Here is a 21,292-nt window from a genome sequence, read left to right on the forward strand (position 1 = left end):
GCACCTATTCAACCGAATCTGAGGGAGAGGGTGCCCAGCCTACATTCAGACAGTGGTTTATAGGGAAAAGGGTCTAGCTCTCCTGCCATGCCTTCACCCCACCCTTTTCTCCTGAACAAAGGACTTCCTCAGCGGCGTGAAATTGGGGAAGTCCCTCCCAAGGTTTTGTTTCCTGGTGTCATCAGACTTGGTGGCCTGCTTAGCAGAGAGGATTCTCTGGGAGTTTTTTTCTTGGAATAAAGGCTGGGGCCACCTATAGAATTACTGAAGTATGGGCAGGACTTTGTAGTGTGGTGTAAAATTCTCAGTGCTTCCTCTGGCCTCAGAGTCAGCCCTTAAGACATTTGGATCTGGCTAAAAAGCCTATGAGAGTATTTCATGCATGGAAAGCCAAGACATTGTGGCAAAAAAAAATGACCTAAATGAAAGATCTCTGTGAGCGAGATCCCAGTGGAAAGAACGGGCCATCAAAGAAGGAGGTACCTTTCTCTGAAGGGAGGAGAGTCTTCCACTTTGCTTATGGCCCTGTCTAAATACTGACAGAGTTGGTGAACTCAAGAGGCTTCCATAGCCTTGGCAGCTCATGACAAGAGCCTCGGGTGATTACTGACATCATAAATAAGAGTGTCAATTGTTAAATCAACAACAGGAGTCACTCTGCACTTACTCCCCATGAAGTATCTCTGTCCTTAATGTGTTGTACTATGTGAATTAATGGTAAAACTAGTATTCAAACAGTACTTTATACTTTGTGTTTCTGTGTGGGTGCAAACTGTTGAAATCTTTACTTAACATATACTAAGTTGATCTTCTGTATATAAATATAATTAAAAATGAATCTTGATGAAGAATGGAATGGGAGAGGGAGTGGGAGATGGGATGGTTGCGGGTGGGAGGGAGGTTATGGGGGAAAAAGCTGCTGTAATCCAAAAGTTGTACTTTGGAAATTTATATTTATTAAATAAAAGTTAAAAAAGATTCTTGGTGCTTCCACGGCTGCTGCCTTGCTTTTTGCAGGTGCCTTGTCTTCTTTTGGCCCTTTTTGCACATGAAGGATAATTTCTATCTTTGTACCTAACAGTATGGCTATATAACTTCCTTAAAAAAGATACCAGTCATTGAAAGAATCACAGCCATGGAGGAACTTGCTTTCCTAACGAACGCTGTGAAACGGTGCACCACACACCCTGCAGTTCAGTCCTGTGCTGAGTGACCCGTGTCTCCACATGGCCCCCCTTGGACACTGTAGCTGTGGCGGTTGGGGTGGCAAGGACCCTTGTGAATACTGAGTGGGGTTGAACAGGATGTGCTGCTCCAGTAAGGGAGTCCGTTAAACCTCTTACACTTTCTCCCCAGGAGTACTTATTTACCATCCCCTTGGATGTGCTGTGATCAGCAAACACTGGCAGTTACTAGGTGCCCTGAGGTTTTGTTAGGCAACTTGTGATTGCAACATACTATGACAAAGCTTGTTGTCAAGTTAAGGGCTCTAAGATGACTTTTGCATTCATGAGTATCTCAAACAGTAGCTGCTGGCAGTTGAGTAACCTTTGACAGTTATAAACCAGTTTTACTGACTTGTTGCCTGAGGCCACTGAGATATTCCAGGAACTCCACCTTTGTGTGACCTCTTGCCTGATCCTTCAAAACTGGGTGGCTTTCTTATCTGTTTTTCACAAAGACTCCATGCCTGGATATTTGTAGAAGTGAATGTGGGTATTTTTCCAAAGTGGGGAATAATTCTGGAAGGATGTAGGCATATGGCCTGCACAGCACAGAAACAGAATCAGAGGTTGCAGACTGTGACCCACAGCCCAGCCCTCCAAATCTGCTCTGCAGGTGTGTTTATTTGGATCAAATAGTGTTTTTAAAAAACATTTAAGTTAGTTTTCAAGCTATAAAAACTGGGAATTTTTACTTCAGTCTGGACATATGACTTGTCTCTAAAAAACTGGAATGATTTGGCCTGGCTGGGATCCTTATTTTATTGGGGGCAACCATCTGTGGAGCTGTTCCCTTTTATATGGTGTAGGAATTGGCCCTGCATCCCCACCTAGCCTCCAATCTCATGCGTTCCTGTGAATCATCTTCATGGCCCAAGGAGGGGACATGAGATTGAGGAGAAAAGGCACCACGAATCGTCATGAAGGAGACATCCTTTTCCATTAAATTCGTGTGAGCCCTTTGGTTAGCTAACAAGACACTGTACTCAACAGACAACAGGAGAGTTGATCAGCTGTGTAGTCTGTAAACAGACAAACAATAAAAACTGTCTCCTGCTTACAAGGTTATAGTTCCTTGTTGACTCTCCCTGTTCTGGGAAGAAGTTAAATAGCGTCTGAGTTGGGTAAAAGAAGGCTTAAATGTCAAATCCCACCACCATCCTGAAAGAGCATGTGGTTTGTTTCTGGGCTGCCTCTGAGTTTTGAGAATGAAAACGAAATGATCTGAAAACAACACATTTATGGGTAGAATTTTTGACTCATTTGGGATACAAAGATTGTTTTTGTCTTTGCACAGCTGCACAGCAAAGACTGTTTAACATTCTTCTTTATATTTTGTCTTTTGGGGAACTCTACCAGGAAACTTACGATCATCTTTTGGAAGTCCCCGTCTCTCGGGAGCAATTAAACCATTATCGGAATGTGGCTGAAAATGCTCGAAGTGAACTTGCAGCGACTTTGGTCAAATTCGAGTGCGCTCAGAGTGAGGTAAGGTTACGCATGCTCATCACCTGGAATCGGCCTTTCTAGATTCTTGTAAAATGAAGCAGAGCAGAGGGGATTAGGAACAGGACCATAACACAAAGATTCATGCCTGTTCTCTTACAGTGTGCCCATCCGCTGTAATTCTTAAGGTTCCAGAGATCGGGAATATCCCCCACACAGGCTGCATAAGGCCTGCAAAATCATCTGGTTTGACCCTGTGGGACTTGAAATTCAGTAAATCTATAGCAAGTTAACTTTTAAGTTGAATATTTTGTATGGGCCACAGATGATGTTGTAAATATCCAAATAGCCCTGGGTAGGAAAAAAATAGGTTCCCTAGTGTGTGGTTGCAGGGTGGCTTGGGCTGGTGCCTAGATCACAGAGGGGCTCTACGGCCTTGAGAGATGTGAATTGCACTTGAGGGCCTTGGGTTGAAGCTCATTGGTCTTGGAGAATTTTAAGACCTCTTAGAACACCCTTTTGAGGAGGATTGCCTACAGCCTGGAGTTCTTAGGAGGAATTCTGAATTTCTTTCCTGTGGTAGTGCTGACCAGTTGGGGAGCTTCTAGGAAGATGACTGGGGTCCACCTGTGCTCTGGGCTCCAGCAGGCCTATTGTGGAGCTTTGGAGAGATTCTCCATAGCCTTATTATGCTCATGGCCTGGTGGTCCTGAGGAGAACTAGGTTGGTCTGTGAGATTATATCCATCTCACTACAGCTGATGTGTGTGTGTGAGTTTGTGAACAAATGTGTGCATGCACACTCACTGTCCCAAAGCACTACATGCATTAAGAAACTTTCTGAAGGCCATTGCACGTGTAGATTTAAAATTTTTTGTACTGAAATAAAACTATCCTTTAAAATTATTGATTGATTGATTGATTCATGAGCCAGGGGACTGAGAGAGGGAGAGAGAGAGGTGAATGAACATGCTCCCCATTCACTGGTTTCACTTCCCCAAACACCTGCAATAGCTGGGGTTGGCCCAGGCAGGTTGAAGCCAGGAGCTGGGAACTCAATCCAGGTCTGACATGTGGGTGGCAAGGACCCAAGCACTTGAGCCATCACATACTGCCTTCCAGAGTGCACACTAGCAGGGAGCTGGACTTGAGAGTGGAGCCAGAACTTAAACCCAGACAATCCAGTATGGGACATGGGCATCTCAACTGGTCTTTTAACTGCAGGGCAAATGTGTGCCCCTAAAACTTACGTTTTGATCCATTTTCCCACTAACTTTTTGAAGAACATTTTACATTGCTCAGCATTTTGATACTACAGAATTTATAAAAGTTAAAATGTTTCTTTTGTATAAGTGCTATAAGGATTTTTCCTTTTTTCCAATGTCTTTCTCAGGAGTGTAAATATATATTTTTTATCACTCACAATTATAGTCCAGAAGGCAAATGGGAGAAACTTTTTGATACACTAAATAGCCTGTGTTTACTTGGGAAATAGTTGTGGAAATCACAGGAAATCACAAATAGTGTGTTTTGTAGGATCCATGTTTCATTGTTTATCAGCAGCAAAACAGATTTAGGAAATAGGTGAGCATTGCAAAATATTTTGTTGCTTTTTGTAATATGCACAACAAATGTCTCCTGAATGAGACTGAGTCAACCAAACATTGCACAATTGGTTTTGAACAAGACTGAATATGAAATCTGGGACATGTGTTGTGCAGACAGTTAAACTGCACTTGGGGTGCCTGAATCCCGTAGCAAAAGGTACTGGCTCCTCTGCTAATGCATCCTGAGAGTCAACGGATGACGGATCAAGTATTTGGGTTCCTGTCACCCACAGGAGATACCCGGCTGGAGTTCCTGGCTCCTGGCTTTAGCCTGGACCAGCCCCGGCTGTTGGAGGTATTTGGGAATTGATCCAATGGATGGCAGATATGTCTCTCTTTCTCTCTGTACTGTTCTTCCTTTCAAGTAGATGAAAATAAAATAAAAATGAGCATTAAAATATGAACTATATTATTTAGGCATAATTTCCCACTTGGTAATATAGATACAAATATGAAAAAAAGAAAACACAGTTGGATTAAGTCTTGAATAAAAAAAATAAAAATTTAAACTGGGGTTTTGTGTTTCTTAAAGGTACTTGAAGCATATACTTCACATTCCTTTGCTCTTTTTTTTCTTTTTACTTTTCATGTTAGCTCCGAGACCTCCGATCCAAGATGCTTTCTAAAGAAGTTTCTTTTAAAGAGTTGAAAGCTGAAATGGAGAGCTATAAAGAAAACAATGCCAGAAAGTCATCCTTCCTCACCTCTTTGCGAGACAGAGTGCAGGAGCTAGAGGAGGAATCGGCAGCACTTGCCACATCTAAAATCAGAACAGAAATCACAGCTCAGGCTACAACAAAAGAGAACCAGGAACTAAAGAAGAAAGTTGTGGAACTCAATGAGAAATTACAGTAAGGATACAGGTTCATTACTGTAAGGATACTAGCTTCTGATAGCAGGATATATATATCTTTTATAGGCATTTTGCATAATTTAACCCTGAAACTGAACTTTTAAAAAAATTATTGACCTCCATATCTTTGGAGTCCAGTGTTTTCCTCAAGTTCATTTCTAAATGACATCAAGAGTCTCCAAACACAGCACAGTCCTAAACAGGTGTATGTCCTATGGCTTAGGGATATGAATTTTTTTTAAAGATCTGTTTATTTATTTGAAATACAGAGTTACAGAGTGTGTGTGTGGGGGTCTTTCATCCACTGGTTTACTCCCTAGATGGCCACAATGGCCAGAGCCATGCAGATCCAAAGCCAAATGCCAGGCGCTTCTTCCAGGTGTAGGGGTCCAAGCACTGGGGCCATCTTCTGCTGCTTTCCCAGGCCATAGCAGAGAGCTGGATGGGAAGTGGAGCAGCCAGGACTTGAACTGGTGCCCATATGGGATGCCTGCACTGCAGGCAGCAGATTTACCTACTATGCCATAGCACCAGCTCTAATACAAATTGTTTTATATACAATTGGTAAGATTTATTCTAAGTGAAAATTTAACCCAAAGTGGCTGGTAGTGCACAGAGGGAGATGTTTATTCAAAAGTTAAGTTTATTCCAAAGTATTTCATTTTTTTGGTAGCTATTGTGAATGTGATAGATCCTAGGAGTTCTCAGCTGTGGCATTGTCTATACATAAAAGCCTATTGATTTTTGCTTGTTAGTTTTATATCCTGCCACTTTAACAAACTCTCTTATAGAGTCTCTTAGTGGAGTCTTTTGGATCCTCTCTATATGAAATCATATCATATGCAAATAGGGACAGTTTGACTTCCTCCTTCCCTATTTGTATCCCTTTGATTTGTTTTTCTTGCCTAATGGCTTTGGCTAAAACTTCGAGGACTGTGTTGAATAGCAATGGTGAGAGTGGGCATCCTGGTCTGGTCCTGGATCTTAGTGGGAATGCTTCCAGCTTTTCCCCATTCATTAGGATGCTGGTTGGTTCCAGAGCTCCTTGAATACTTCTTGTGGGGTTTTGTTTCCAGTTTATGCAGAGGATTCACCAAACCTGTTTCCTGCACTTGGTTCTGTCGTTTACTTAACATGTAGTGATTGTACATGTACGTGGGGTGCAGTGTGATGTTTCAATGCCTGGAGACAATGTGTAATGATCTCATCATTGTTATGTCCATCACCCCCGACATTCAACCCTCACTTTTTGCCATGTTCACACTCTCCCTCCTCCTTTTTTTCCTATTCTTTCTTTTAATTTTTTCAGTGATCTACTTTCAGTTTAGTTTGTGCTCATAAGATTAACACTACACTGGGTCTGGTGCTATGGCACAGTGGGTAAAGGCCCTGACCTGGAGCGCCAGCATCCCTTAAGGATGCTGGTTCAAGTCCTGGCTGCTCCACTTCCTATCAAGCTCTCTGTTGTGGCCTGGTAAAGCAGTGGAGGATGGCCCAAGTGCTTGGGGCTCTGCACCCACGTGGAAGACCCGGAAGGATCTCCTAGCTCCTGGCTTCGGATTGGCGCAGCTCTGGCTATTGCAGTCAGATGGGGAGTGAATCATTGGATGGAAAACCCCTCTCTCTCTCTCTCTCTCTCTCTCTCTCTCTGCCTTTCCTTTTTCTGTGTAACTCTTTCATATAAATAAATAAATCTTAGAAAAAAAAAGATCAACACTACACTATGTAAATAATTCAACAAATAGTAAGAAGAAATAAACACTGTTTCTGAACAGTACAGACAAGGGCTATAAACAATCATCAAATCTCAAAATGTCAATTGTGCTCATATACATTGCTTTTTTGTACTCTATTACTTACCACAGATCAGGGAAAATATATGGTATTTGTCTTTTTGGGACTGACTTATTTCACTGAGTATAATGGTTTCCCATTCCATCCATTTTATTGCAAAAGACAAGATTTCATTCTTTTTAAAGGCTGAGTAGTATTCCATAATGTATATTTACCACAATTTCTTTATCCAGTCTTCAGCTAATAGAAATCTTATGATTGATTCCATATGTTAGCTATTGTGAATTCAGCTGCAATAAGCATGAGAGAACAGATAGCTCTTTCATATGTTGATTTCATTTTTTTTGGGTAAATTCCCAGGACTGGGATTGCTGGGTCACATGGTAGATCTATTTTCAGATTTCTGAGATATCTACATACTGTCTTCATCAATGGCCATACTAGTTTACATTCCTAGTGATACTACCTTTTCCCCATATCCTTGCCAGTACTTATAGTTTGTTGATTTCTGTATGTTTGCCATTCTAACTGGAGTGAGATGAATACTCATTGTGGTTTTCATTTGCATTTCCCTGATGGCTGGTGACACTGAGCATTTTTTTTTGACAGGCAGAGTTAGACAGTGAGAGAGAGAGACAGAGAGAAATGTCTTCCTTCCATGTTGGTTCACCCCCCAAATGGCCGCTATGGCTGGTGCGCTATGCTGATCTGAAGCCAGGAGCCAGGTGCTTCCTCCTGGTCTCCCATGTGGGTGCAGGGCCCAAGCACTTGGGCCATCCTCCATTGCCTTCCCAGGCCACAGCAGAGAGCTGGCCTGGAAGAGGAGCAACCGGGACAGAACCGGCGCCCCAACCGGGACTAGAACCCGGGGTGCCGGCACCGCAGGTGGAGGAATAGCCGAGTGAGCCACGGCACTGGCTGATGATCCTGAACATTTTTTCATGTGTCTGTTGGCCATTTGCATTTCCTCTTTTGAAAAATGACCATTCAAGTCCTTTGTTCATTTCCTAGCTGGATTGCTTTTTTTTTGAGTTTCTTTGAGTTCTTTATGGATTCTGGTTATCAATCCTTTATCAGTCTCATAGTTTGCAAATATTTGCCAATATTTTCTCCCATTCTATAGGTTGCCTCATGACTTTAAGTATTTCCTTTGCAGTGAAGAAGCTTCTTAGCTTGATGTAATCCCATTTGTCAATTTTGGCTTTGATTGCACATCTGGGATTTTTTCCAAGAAATTTTTGCCTATAACAATGTTTTGCAGAGTTTCTCCAATGTTCTCTAATTATTTGATGGTATCATGTCATAGATTTAGATCCTTGATCCATCTTGAATTGATTTTTAAAAAGATTTTATTTGAGTGGTAGAGTTACAGACAGTGAGTTACACACCCCGAGGAAGAGAGAGAGAGAGATAGAGAGATAGAGAGAGTAAAAGAAAGAGAGAAAGAGGTCTTCTGTCTGCTAGTTCACTCCCCAAATGCTCACAATGGCTGGAAAACCTCGTGATCTCTCATGTGGGTGCAGGGGCCCAAACACTTGGGCTGTCTTTCACTGCTTTCCCAGACCATAGCAGAGATATGGGTAGGAAGTGGAGCAGCTGGAACTAGAACCAGTGCCCATATGGGATGTCAGTGCTGCAGATGGAGGATTAACTTAGTGCATCACTGCGCTGGCCCCTTGAATTGATTTTTGCATGAGGTGTGTAGGGGTCTTGTTTCATGCTTCTGCATGCAAAGATCCAATTTTCCTAGCACCATTTGTTGAAAAGAGTGTCCTTTCTCCAGAGACTGATTTTACCTCCTTTGTCAAAGATTAGTTCATTGTAGGTGTATGGATTGATTTTTGGAGATTTTATTCTGTTCTGTTGGTCTACATGTCTATTTTTGTGCCAGTAGCTGGCTGTTTTGATTATAACTACACTGTAGCATCTTGAAATCTGGTAGTGTGATGCCTTTGCATTTGTTTTGGTTTTTAAGATTTTTTTTTTTAGATATTTGGGTTCTCTTATGTTCCCATATGAATTTCACCACTGCTTTTTGTAGATTTGAGAAGAATGCTATTGGTATTTTGATTGGGATTGCATTGAATCTGTAATTTGCTTTTGTTATTATGTACATTTTGATGATGTTTATTCTTCCAACCCACGAACATGGAAGATTTTTCCTTTTTTGTGTCTTCTATTTATTTCTTTAAAGTTTTGTAATTTTCATTGTAGAGATCTTTCACCTCCTTCGTTAAATGGATTCCAAGTTATTTAAAATTTTTTTGAAGCTGTTGTGAATGGACTGAATTTACAAGTTCTTTCTTAGCCAAGGCAATATCTGTATATACAAAGGCTGTTAGTTTTTGTGCGTTCATTTTATATCCTGTCACTTTACCAAACTCTTATGAGTTCCAATAGTTTCTCAGTGGAGTCTTTTTGATCTCTTATCTATAGAAGCACGTCATCTGCACACAGGGACAGTTTGACTTCCTCCTTTCCAGTTTGTGTCCCTTTGATTTGTTTTTCTTGCCTAATGGCTCTGGCCAAAACTTCCAGGACTACATTGAATAGCAATGGAGAGAGTGGGCATCCCTGTCTGGTTCCAGATTTAGGTGCAGTGTTTCCAATTTTTTCCCATTCAATATAATGCTGGCTCTGGGTTGTCATACATTGCTTTGATTTTGTTGAAGAATATTCTTTTAATACTCAATTTGCTTAAAATTTTTGTATTGAAAGGATTTGTATTTTATCAAATGCTTTCTCTGAGTATTGAGATAAACATATGGTTTTTAATCTCGAATTTTTTTTTGTGTGAAGTATGATATTTTTCTATTGGCATATATCGAAGCACCCTCGCATACCAGGGATGAATCCCACTTGGTATGGTGAATGATCTTTCTGATGTGTTGTTGGATTCTATTAGCTAGCATTTTGTGAAGGATTTTTGTATTTATGTTCATCAGGGATATTGGTCTATTGTTCTCTTTCTTTGTTGTATCTTTTTTTTTTCTGACAGGCAGAGTGGACAGTGAGAGAGAGAGAGAGAGACAGAGAGGAAGGTCTTCCTTTTGCCGTTGGTTCACCCTCCAGTGGCCGCCGTGGCTGGCGTGCAGCGGCCGGTGCACTGTGCTGATCTGAAGCCAGGAGCCAGGTGCTTCTCCTGGTCTCCCATGGGGTGCAGAGCCCAAGCACTTGGGCCATCCTCCACTGCACTCCCGGGCCATAGCAGAGAGCTGGCCTGGAAGAGGGGCAACCGGGACAGAATCCGGTGCCCCGACCGGGACTAGAATCCAGTGTGCTGGCGCTGCAGGCAGAGGATTAGCCTATTGAGCTGTGGTGCCAGCCCAGTCTGTAGCTTTTAATTGGGGGAATTTAGGCCATTTACATTCAAGTTTATTATTGATAAGTCATGACTTGGCCCTGCTGTTTCCCTGTAAATATTCCTGTTGTTTGCTTTGGATTTCCATTGTGCTTTTACTAGGAGATTTTCTGCTTTCACATTCTTTCTTTCTTTCTTTCTTTTTTTTTTGACAGGCAGAGTGGACAGTGAGAGAGAGACAGAGAGAAAGGTCTTCTTTTTGCTGTTGGTTCACCCTCCAATGGCCGCCGCGGCTGGCACTGCGACCTGCGCATCGCGCTGATCTGATGGCAGGAGCCAGGTGCTTCTCCTGGTCTCCCATGGGGTGCAGGGCCCAAGCACTTGGGCCATCCTCCACTGCACTCCCTGGCCACAGCAGAGAGCTGGCCTGGAAGAGGGGCAACCGGGACAGAATCTGGTGCCCCGACCGGGATTAGAACCCGGTGTGCCGGTGCCGCAAGGCGGAGGATTAACCTAGTGAGCCGCGGCGCCGGCCTCACATTCTTTCATAATGGTGACTCTCTGTGTTTCTCTGTGTAGCACATCCTTAAGCATTGCTTGTAAGGCTGGATGAGTGGTGACTTTTTTTCAATTTTTGTTTGTTGTGGAAGATATTTATTTCACTTTCATTCATAAATGAGAGATTTCCAGGGCACAATATTCTGGATTGACAGTTTTTTTCTCTTAAGACTTGGGATGTGTCTCTCCATTCTCTCCTAATCTGTAGAGTTTCTGGTGATAAGTCAGCTGTGAGTCTAATTGAAATCTTCTAGAAGTCATCTGGCATCTCTCTTGTGCATATTTTAGAATCTTTTCTGTATGTTTTAATGTTGAAAGTTTCCCTGTAATGTGTCATGGTGAAGATTTTTTCTGGTCATTGTATTAGGAGTTCTATGTGCTTCTTAAACTTGGATTTACCTTTCTTTCTCCAAATCAGGGATATTTTCTGTTACTATTTCATGTAAGAGACCTTCTAATCCATTCTCTTTTTCCACACCTTCAGGAACTAGTAAGACCCTTATGTTGGGTCGTTTGATAGTACCCCATGAATCTCAAACTCTTTTTTTAATTTTGTTTCTTCTTCTTTTTTTGGCATGATAAATTTGCAAAGATTTGTCTTCTAGCTTGGATATTCTTTCTTCTGCCTCACTAAGTCCGTTGTTAAAGCTTTCCATTGTATTTTTTATTTGACATATTGAATTCTTAATATCTTATTTTTATTTTTAAAAGATTTTATTTATTTGAGAGGTAGAGTTACAGAGAGAAAGGGAGAGACAGAGAGAAAGGTCTTCCATCCGCTGGTTTACTTCCCAGGTGGCTACAATGGCTGGAGTTGGGCTAACCCAAAGTCAGGAGCCAGGAGCTTCTTCTGGGTCTCCCACATGGGTTCAGGGGCCCAAGGACTTGGGCCAGAGCTGGATAAGAAGAGGGGCAGCTGGGACTCGAACCAGCGCCCATATGCGATGCTCACACCACAGGCTTAGTTGACTACACCACAGCATCAGCCCCTGAATTCTTCATTTTTAATATTTCAGCTTGATTTCTCTTCAAAATCTCTATCTCATGGGAAAATTTTCTATCCATGTCATGTATGGATTTCTTTAACTCATGAGTTTGCCTCTCATTGCTCTTAGTAACCCTATAATCATTCTTTTGAATTCCTTTTCAGGCATTTCATCTCTTCATCCCTACATTCTTTTTAAAAAATATTTATTTATTTGAAAGTCAGAGTTACACACAGAGAGAAGGAGATAGAGGGAGGGTGGGAGGGAGGGAAGGAGAGGGAGAGAGAGAGAGAGGTCTTCCATCCTCCGGTTCACTCCTCAGATGTCTACATTGGATGGAGCTATGCCAGTCAGAAGCCAGGAGCCAGGAGGTTCTTTCAGGTCTCCCACACAGGTGCAGGGGCCCACGGACTTGGGCCATGTTCTACTACTTTCTCAGGCCATAGCAGAGAGCTGGATTGGAAGTGGAGCTGCTGGGACTTGAACCAGTGTCCATATGGGATGCTAGCACTGCAGGCGGTGGCTTTACCCACTATGCCACAGCACTGGCCCCCATCTCTACATTCTAATATTGAAGTGTTGTTGTGCTCCTTTGGGGGAGTCATGTTATCTTCCTTGTTCTTGTTTCTTGTTCCTTGAATTTCTGCATTTATTTTTAGGCATTTGTGGAAACACTTGTCAGTTTCTCTACTGATTTTTTTTAGGTGTGTGTGTGTTTTTTTTTTTTGAGAGGCAGAGTGGACAGTGAGAGAGAGAGAGAGACAGAGAGAAAGGTTTTCCTTTGCCGTTGGTTCACCTTCCAATGGCCGCCACAGCCAGCGTGCCGGCGCACCGCGCTGATCTGAAGGCAGGAGCCAGGTGCTTCTCCTGGTCTCCCATGTGGGTGCAGTGCCCATGGACTTGGGCCATCCTCCACTGCCTTCCTGGGCCACAGCAGAGAGCTGGCCTGGAAGAGGTGCAACCGGGACAGAATCCTGTGCCTCGACCGGGACTAGAACCCGGTGTGCCGGTGCCGCAAGGCGGAGGATTAGCCTATTGAGCCGTGGCGCCGGCTGATTGTTTTTAGTTTTGAAATTTGCCTTTGTGGCTTAATGTAGTATCTGCTCCCTCAGTGAATACCCAGAGGCGAGTGCTGGATGGGGTCAGGGAGCTCTGGTCAGTGCTCAAGTGTGGACCGAGAATCCAGGGTTACACCCAAGTTGTATGTGATAGCTTTCCTCTATTGCCAGCAGGGTGGTGGGTATGATCATGCCTGTTGGTATAGTCACAATCTCATCTCCTGTCCTCCAAGGTGGTCAGTGCCTGGAGCTAGTCCACAGTGGCTGCAGTCCTCACCCACACTGGCACATGACCTGCACAGAGGATCTGTGCGGACCTCAGTGTGATCATGGAATCTCTGAAATGACCCACCTAACCCATTGGGGATCTCTGAGCCTATGACTCCAGACACAGTGATTGCCCAGAGACCCAGCTACACCCCATGCCCTATTGTGCAGTTATAGAATTCCCACAGTCACAGTGTGCAAGGCTCCCATGCTTACGGGGTATAGATGATCCTCTCTCTGCCCCAAAAGCCTGCACCAGCCACAGAGAGAGCAGAGTCATATCCAGAGCCAGCTTCTTCGTTTTTTTTTTTTTTTTTTTTTTTTTTTTACAGGCAGAGTGGACAGTGAGAGAGAGAGGCAGAGAGAAAGGTCTTCCTTTTCCATTGGTTCACCCTCCAATGGCTGCTGCAGCCAGCGCATCGCACTGATCTGAAGCCAGGAGCCAGGTTTTTCTCCTGGTCTCCCATGCGGGTGCAGGGTCCAAGGACTTGGGCCATCCTCCACTGCACTCCCCGGCCATAGCAGAGAGCTGGCCTGGAAGAGGGGCAACCGGGACAGAATCCGGCGCCCCGACCAGGACTAGAACCCGGCGTGCCAGCGCCTCAGGCAGAGGATTTAGCCTATTGAGCTGCGGAGCCGGGCCAGAGCCAGCTTCTTGTCGGTGCTCTGTCTTCACACTTTGAGCCCTGGAGTCTGTGGTAGGTTGAGAGCATGGGGGTACCTCATAATCTTAAGTGGATGCTCAGCTGCCAGTCAACCCTCCCAGCCATACTCAAAGTCAGTGAGAAATACGCTTTATTCCCCCTCTGATAAAATCCCCTGGTCATGCGCATGAGAGCCGCTACAGCCTCTTCTGGGGTCAAGATGGCGCCTTCTCCCTGCTGGTTGCCTGGCACCCTTGTGCAGGGACAGGGAGATAGAAATGTGCTTTCCCATCACTGGGTTAGGAGGGTGCCCTGCTTCCCTGCTAAGTTCCAGGCAGGACTCAAAGTCAGTGTGGCCTGAAGGTCCTCTCCCGTCAGTATCCCCAGAGGCACAGGCTGCCACAGGCTGCGCGCACCTGGCTCTCAGAAGCTGGAGTCTCCTTAGCCCCCGGCTGCGGGCGTCATGCGTGGTGTCCCTGCTTGCGGTTGCACGTCTGCTCTCCATACTGATCCACAGTGTCCTGTTCTTTCTGTGGAGCTTCCACGGCAAACGTCTCCAACTCTCCCCGGGAGTGCACGTCCTCTGCTTCTCTTCTGCTGTCTTCCCCTCATCGAAATCAGCACGTTCTTTTCTTACGTTTAGACAAAATCACATAATTGTGGAAGTATGAGCACACGTGGCTATTCATCACAGCTTGCGATATAGTAATTTTTTGAAAAGATTTACTGTGGATTCCAAGATGGCTGAATAGATTCCAGGTGCTCCGTTGGTCCGTTGGATCAAGTGAAATGCACATAGATGTAGATGTGGCTTAGGAGCCTTAGCAATGGAAAAGATTGAAATTGTGGGGTTAATGTATGGGATCATATATGGAAACCAACTGAGTCATAGCATCAACTGCCTTTCACGAGTACAAAAGACCTGATAAATATTACCTTCCATATGTTGAAAATGAGAACTCAGGGCCAGCGCCGCGGCTCATTAGGCTAATCCTCTGCCTGCGGCACCGGCACCCCAGGTTCTAGTCCTGGTTGGGGCACCGGATTCTGTCCTGGCTGCTCCTCTTCCAGTCCAGCTCTCTGCTGTGGCCTGGGAAGGCAGTGGAGGATGGCCCAAGTGCTTGGGCCCTGCACCCGCATGGGAGACCAGGAGAAGCACCTGGCTCCTGGCTTCAGATCGGCATAGCTCCAGCCGTAGCGGCCATTTGGGGGGTGAACCAATGGAAAAGCAAGACCTTTCTCTCTGTCTCTCTCTTTCTGTGTAACTCTGCCTGTCACAAAAAAAAAAAAAAAAAAAAAAAAAAAAGAAAAGAAAATAAGAACTCAGAGACATTGATGTCAGTCTTTTATTGTTAGATCTTTTTTTCTAAATGGAAATATGATATGTTTTTGAGTATATGCAATTACATGTTTTGTTAATCTTTGAATAGAGAGAAAAATTTGCAATACACATTCAACATGGTAAAACAGTAAAGCAATAATCATGTTTATTATCTAGTATATTGAAAAAATGATACTAAATTACTGAAACGATTCTAATTGTCCTTTGAAGTGAGTCTATTTTTAAGATCTCTTGGTTTTTTATTTTACCTTTAAAGCATTCAAAAAAGACCACATTATTTTAACAAACCTTTCTGCGATTTGAAATATAGTATTCATACTATCCCATTTCACTGTTCTTTCGATACTTTTGAAACATTCTGGCTGTGTGAAGGCTACTAATGATTGAACACCACTGTTTTCAGAAGTGGGAGTCCCCTGCTCCTGATACATTTTTTTGTTATGGTAGTGTGCTTGGCCATGACCGAGGACCCTTAGGGCTCATGTGCAATGTTTGAAAACAAAGCAAAGCAAGGTCCTCTAGAACCAGTGGAGCAGCACTGTCCTGCCCTGGAGGCCCTAGTGGAGACATGTGGCTGTGTGCACTGTGAGGAGACCCATGGACAGGGTCTATAGGTTCTACAAGCCTCCACTCCACAGAGCCTAAAGGGTCCAGGACAGGAGGCAGAGAGCCCATCTTCCCTCCTGTGACTAGGAATGGGGTACCAGGGGATTTCCCCACATTTCTGCAAAGTGTAGCTGCCCTGAAATTTCTTCTACGCCTCTTCTGCCCTTACTTCTGCGCCTCTCCTGCCCTTACTTCTATGCCTCTCCTGCCCTTACTTCTGCGCCTCTCCTTCCCTTTCTTCTACGCCTCTCCTTACCCTCCACAGCTTGGCTGTGGCCTGGGAGACTGTGCTGTGTTGAAAACGGCGTGAATTCATGATTTCCCTTAGAGAGCCTAAGTTCTGACTCAGGCTGACGAACGCTACCTTCCGTGGTATTAAGCCCTTCGTTATCTGTTATTTGCCTGATAGAAAGCATTTGAAGGAAAATGAAGAGCAGAAGGACCAAATCTCTGAGAGTGGCAGGAAACATCAGGAATTCCTAACCCAGCTTCGTGACTGCCTGGATCTGGACAAGAAGAATGAACAGGCGTCGGGTGAAGACATCATTTTGAAGGTGTTTGTGCGCAGGTTCACCAGGCTGTCAGTGCAGTGGTCATTCAGACACATGACAGGAAGTATTGTGTCTGAGTCTGGGCATGGCAGGGTTACAGGGCAGCATGCCTGTGTAGCATTAACGGTGTGACACAGGACAAACCACATCACCTATATGGGCCACCCTTTCCTACAAGATCCTTTCTAGCATTTGTTGGGATTAATTTTTCTCCAAGAGGGATTAATTATTTTGTCTAAAATATATTTAAGTTGTCAAATTTAACAAATTATTTCTGTGATGTGTTTTAGGGAGTTTGTTGGTTACAGACAAACACAGGCACAGGAAAAAAATCAGTTGTGTGTTGTTTTGGGGTATACTTATTGAGTATAAGGTTGAGGTTAGTTTTAAAATGCTTTCTAAATTCTATATGAAAACCAAATAATAAAAATCCTCCCTTAATGGTAGATGGCCATTAAATGGAAAACAATGATATCAACTGAAGAATTCACATCAGTGATTCCTTGGGGCACCTGGAAGGATTTGTGTGCTCAGAATATCTGCTCATTTCCAGACATTTCCCATCCTGGCTTCCTGACAGGTTTCCATGCAGCCATTCTTGAAAGCTGCCTCTCAGTTGTATACTTTTAAGTTGCCAGGGCAATTCCTGCAACTTCAGAAAGTACGTCACTTCACGGGTATGGTCAGCTTGGTGCCCTGGTGGGTGCTGGGTGCGTGCCTCCCTCCCTCTAAGCACAGCAGACACGTGACCCACACTGTAAAAGTCCACTTCAGAGTGGTTCGAGGGGTTGTCTCTCAAGGCAAGCAGTGGGGTAAAGAAAAGTGGATTCAATTCAGAAGCTCCTTCTTTCACGACACCCCTTCCTCTGTCAAAGATGCCTGCTAGGTGCTAGACTGGGCATTTGCCCTGTATCAGCCTTGGCCTTTGATTTTCTGTGTTTCTGATGTTTTGACATCTGGGGCTTGGCTGACCCAAGAGAGGCTCCCCTTCCCAGGGTCAACAATTCTTAGAGATGGCAAATGAGTCTCTTGGGAGAAGACTTCACCAACCCTCAGCTCACTCTCTCTCTGGCTCTTCACAGCTGAGCCACCATCTCCTACCCTAATCACCCCACGACCAAATGCCAGATAACTCTGGATAGCCCCAACTCCCCAGAGCCACTGAAGTGACTCAGTTGAGCCAGTCGAAGCCTGCTGACCTGCCTTGACCTTCCATGCTTCCCATGGAAATCACAGTAAAAGCTCTTTTTTTCTTTTTATTTGAAAGGCAAAGATTACAGGGGGGAGGGGGAGGGGGAGGGGGAGGGGGAGGGGGAGGGGGAGGGAGAATGATCTTCCATCTGCTGGTTCACTCCTCAAATGGCTACAATGACTGGACCTGGGCTGATTTAAAGCCAGGAGCTGAGAGCTTCTTTCAGGCCTCCCAAGTGGATCTGGGGCCCAAGTACTTGATCCATCTTCCATTGCTTTCCCAGGCACATTAGCAGGGAGCTGGTTTGGAAGAGGAGCAGCTGGGACACGAACCAGCACCCATATGGGATGCCAGCAGCACAGATGGCAGCTTTCCCCGCTATGCCACAGTGGCAGCCCCACAGTAAAGGCTCTTGCCCACATTTGCCCCACACTCTCAGCCTTCTGCGTGGCCCTGGTGCTTCCCTGGCGTGCCCCCTCCACTCAGGAGCTGTAACACACTGTCTTCTCTGCGGCAGGTGTCCTGATCTCTTGGCCTCACCATCTCTGAATGGTGATGGAACTTGTATGTCATGACAGACAGCTGGACTCTGGAGTTCCAGCCCCAACCAGCTGAGCAGATGCCTGTTGGTAAAAAGGCCAGGAAGCCTCTTGCCTTGATGGACTGCGGCCTCGCTGGTGTTTTCCGGAGAAGTAGAACAAAATAACTCTGTTTTCAAAGCCACTCCTTCACTTTTACATACTCTTGTACACACAGGTGCACCTACACTCTCAAAGAACCTCAGTGGAGCAGGAGGCATTACTCATCATTTATTTGATATTCATTCATCCATCTCAAAAATTACACAGTGCAAGCTTACTATATGCTAGGCGCTGTTCTGGGTGCTGGGGACACAGCAGTAGACAGTGTGTGCCCTTGTAGAGTTCCTTTCATCATAGAGTAAAGATAGTGAAGAAATAAACAAATAAGCATCTAACGTATCATAGTGAAGGCCGCAATGGAGACACATGAGTCAGCATTCAGATGTGGACAGGGGGGTACTGGCTGAAGGGGACTGGCCGAGGAGTGAGCCCTGGGGTGGGGACCTTGAAGGAGGGTGGGGAAGAGAGCATGCAACTGTGAGGAAGAGTGTCCTTGAGAGGAGACAGTGCTGAGTTGGGAAGAGCGTGCAGTGATGGCAAAGTCCTGCAGCTAAGGGGGTAACACAAACGCTGGGCCTGTCATGTGGGGCTGGCCAGTTGCCTGAGGTCAAGGGGCCTGCTTGCTTTTATTTTCTCTCCTTGTAGAGCTTATGAAAGCTCCCAGTAACTTCCAGAGCACAACATAGAAAGCAAAAAGGCCTGTCATCCCAGCCCCCTTCCCCTGCCACTGTGTGAAACACTATCGGAGCATGCTATTCTGAATTTTTCTATGCTTATATTAATACAAGAGAGAGCTTTAAAAATAGTCCTGGGGCTGGTGTTGTGGCACAGCGGGTTAAGCCACTTGTAACACTGGCATCCCATATTGGAGTACCAGCTTGAGTTCTAGCTACTAGGCTTCTGATCCAGCTTCCTGCTAATACGGCTGGAAAGGCACCCGTTGACGGCCCAAGTGCTTGAGCCCCTGCTACCCTTGTGAGACTGAGATGGAGTTCCTGACTTCTAGCTTCAGCTTGGCTCAAGTTCTGGCTCTTGAGGAGTGAACCAACAGATGGAAGACTTCCCGCCCCCACCCCTGTTTCTGTCTCTCACTCTGCCTTTCAGATAAATAAGTCTTTTAAAAAAGCAATTATCTTGTTCTCCGTATTTCCACCAGTGCCACATGGCGCCTTGCATGCAGCAGGCCTGAGTGGTTGTGTGCTGGGCACCCCTCTTGCTGTGCTGCCTGTTGTGAGGTCTGTGGGACAGCACCACCTGAACGGTCAGCAGCCAGAGGCTCACTGATGCCAGCTCCTCTGGGAAGCTTTCTGTGACTCTTCTATCATCTCTGCCTTGTGGCTGCCTTTAAATCACTGGAATTTGGCCTCTGAGTTTGTGCCTGACAGCAGCTTCCAGGTTGCCATTGAAAATGTGATCTTTGAGTCCCTGTAGGCATGGTAGGTTTACTGTTTTCCTATGATAATGCAGTCGCTGGGGAACAGATGGTGAGTTGCCTAGAGAAAGTGACACTGTTAATTGCTACATTAAGCAGTAATTGCTTTCCCTGCAGCTCAGGGAACTGTGCAAGGAAAACGCTTTGGTGAAAGGACAGATCGTTACTCTTGAAGAGGCTATAAACGTCCATGAGATGGAGGCAAAAGCTAACAGAGAGACGATCGTGAGGCTGGCTTCAGAAGTCCACAGGGAGCAGAGAAAAGCTGCCTCCCTCGCTGAGGAGAAAGGCCGGCTGGAGCAGGTACAGTCTGCGAAGGGTGTGTGCACCTGTGGTCCTGCATACGAGGCAGAAGTGGGGTTACAGATAGGGGGGCGTGGGTGGTGGTGAGCACATAGAGTTGGGACCCCAATTTCAAAAGGCTGCTCTCAGCAGGAGGGTCAGGGGCCAGGTAGAACTGAGTGACTGGAACAGGCCATTCAATAAACAAACATTTTTCCTAATTGGAAACAAAAGAGAATTTAAAGCAGAGAGGGCTTACTGGGCTTTCTAGATTTTAGTGATAAGGAGTTTTTAAATTTGAATTTTATTTTTAAGTGAACAATGCATTCACAAAATACAAAGCTTTAAAATTTTTAAATTTCATTTTATTTGAAAGGGTGAGGAGACACACCAGACACACACCAAACACACACACAGAGAGAGAGAGAGAGAGGGAGAGGAGGGAGCAGAGAGGAGGGAGGAGGGAGGAGGGAGAGAGGGGAGAGAGAGAGGAGAGAGGTTTCATCTGCTGGTTTACTCCTCAAATGCTGTCGATAGCCAGGGCCAGGCCAGACTAATGCCGGGAGCCCAGAATTCCATCCAGGTCTTCCATGTGAGAGACAGGGACCCGTGCTTGAGCCACCACCTACTGCTCCCACCAGTGTAGCAGTAGAGCTGGATTGGAGGCAAAGTAGCCAGGATACAAACCAGGTACTCTGATTTGGGATGTGAGCAACCCAGTGGTGACTTAATCACTGTACTGAATTCCTACCCCTACTTACAAAATTCTAAATGCACAAAAAAGATTTAAGGTACAAAGAAGATATAAGTTATTCTTCCCTTTAATCTCTCCTTTAGCCACCAAATTGTCTCCCTGGAAGTAACCCTTGTTACAATTTCTCATGTAACCTCTGGAAATATTCCATTGATATATATGTATATACACATAAAGCAATATGTACATTATATGTAATACATACTTCATATATACATTAAAACAAGTGGCAACACATTCTGTACACTGTATTTTTTTATTTATTTTAACACAAATGGCAGTGTACTGCACACTCTTATCTATAAGGCTGCTAATACTCCTATATCAGTTCTTGTGTGTCATGTGTCATAGAAGACAAAATCCTAGAAGCAGGCCTGTTGATCAAAGGAGATGGATATTGTAACTTTGAGAAATACTGCCAAAGGGAAGTGACTCAAGCCCGAATTTTTATTTATACAATGAATTGCTTGATCTTTTAAAATTTGCCAGAACTTGTCTAAGCTTGGGATTAATACTGCATGTTTTAAACCTATATAATCCTATAATTATTTAAGTTTCATGACAGATTTATTATGGGATTAGTAACAAGGGCCCATTTCTAAAAGCAGAAATAAGCTAGTGTAATTGGTTAATAAAACTATGTGGAAGAAAAATAAATGGCCCTGGCATAGGAGATGGAGGCAAAGACCTGGAAGTTCTCCCAGGCTGAGCGGGGGGAGGGCAGAGCTACGGGCATTCAGAAGGGGTCATCTTTCT

At 44.7% G+C, this 21,292-nt stretch overlaps 1 protein-coding gene across 1 annotated transcript in view; it reads left to right on the top strand.

The window, feature by feature from the left end:
• Window positions 1–21,292, top strand: part of CCDC170 (coiled-coil domain containing 170) — a 121,686-nt gene that overhangs the window by 10,009 nt on the left and 90,385 nt on the right. The window contains exons 2-5 of the mRNA XM_062187284.1: window positions 2,521–2,711; window positions 4,870–5,126; window positions 16,094–16,238; window positions 19,618–19,803. Coding sequence (XP_062043268.1) covers window positions 2,521–2,711; window positions 4,870–5,126; window positions 16,094–16,238; window positions 19,618–19,803 — 779 coding nt within the window. The remainder of the gene's footprint in view (window positions 1–2,520; window positions 2,712–4,869; window positions 5,127–16,093; window positions 16,239–19,617; window positions 19,804–21,292) is intronic.

The sequence above is a fragment of the Lepus europaeus genome, chromosome 3 (genome assembly GCF_033115175.1).
Source record: "Lepus europaeus isolate LE1 chromosome 3, mLepTim1.pri, whole genome shotgun sequence".
NCBI classification, from domain to species: Eukaryota; Metazoa; Chordata; class Mammalia; order Lagomorpha; family Leporidae; genus Lepus; species Lepus europaeus.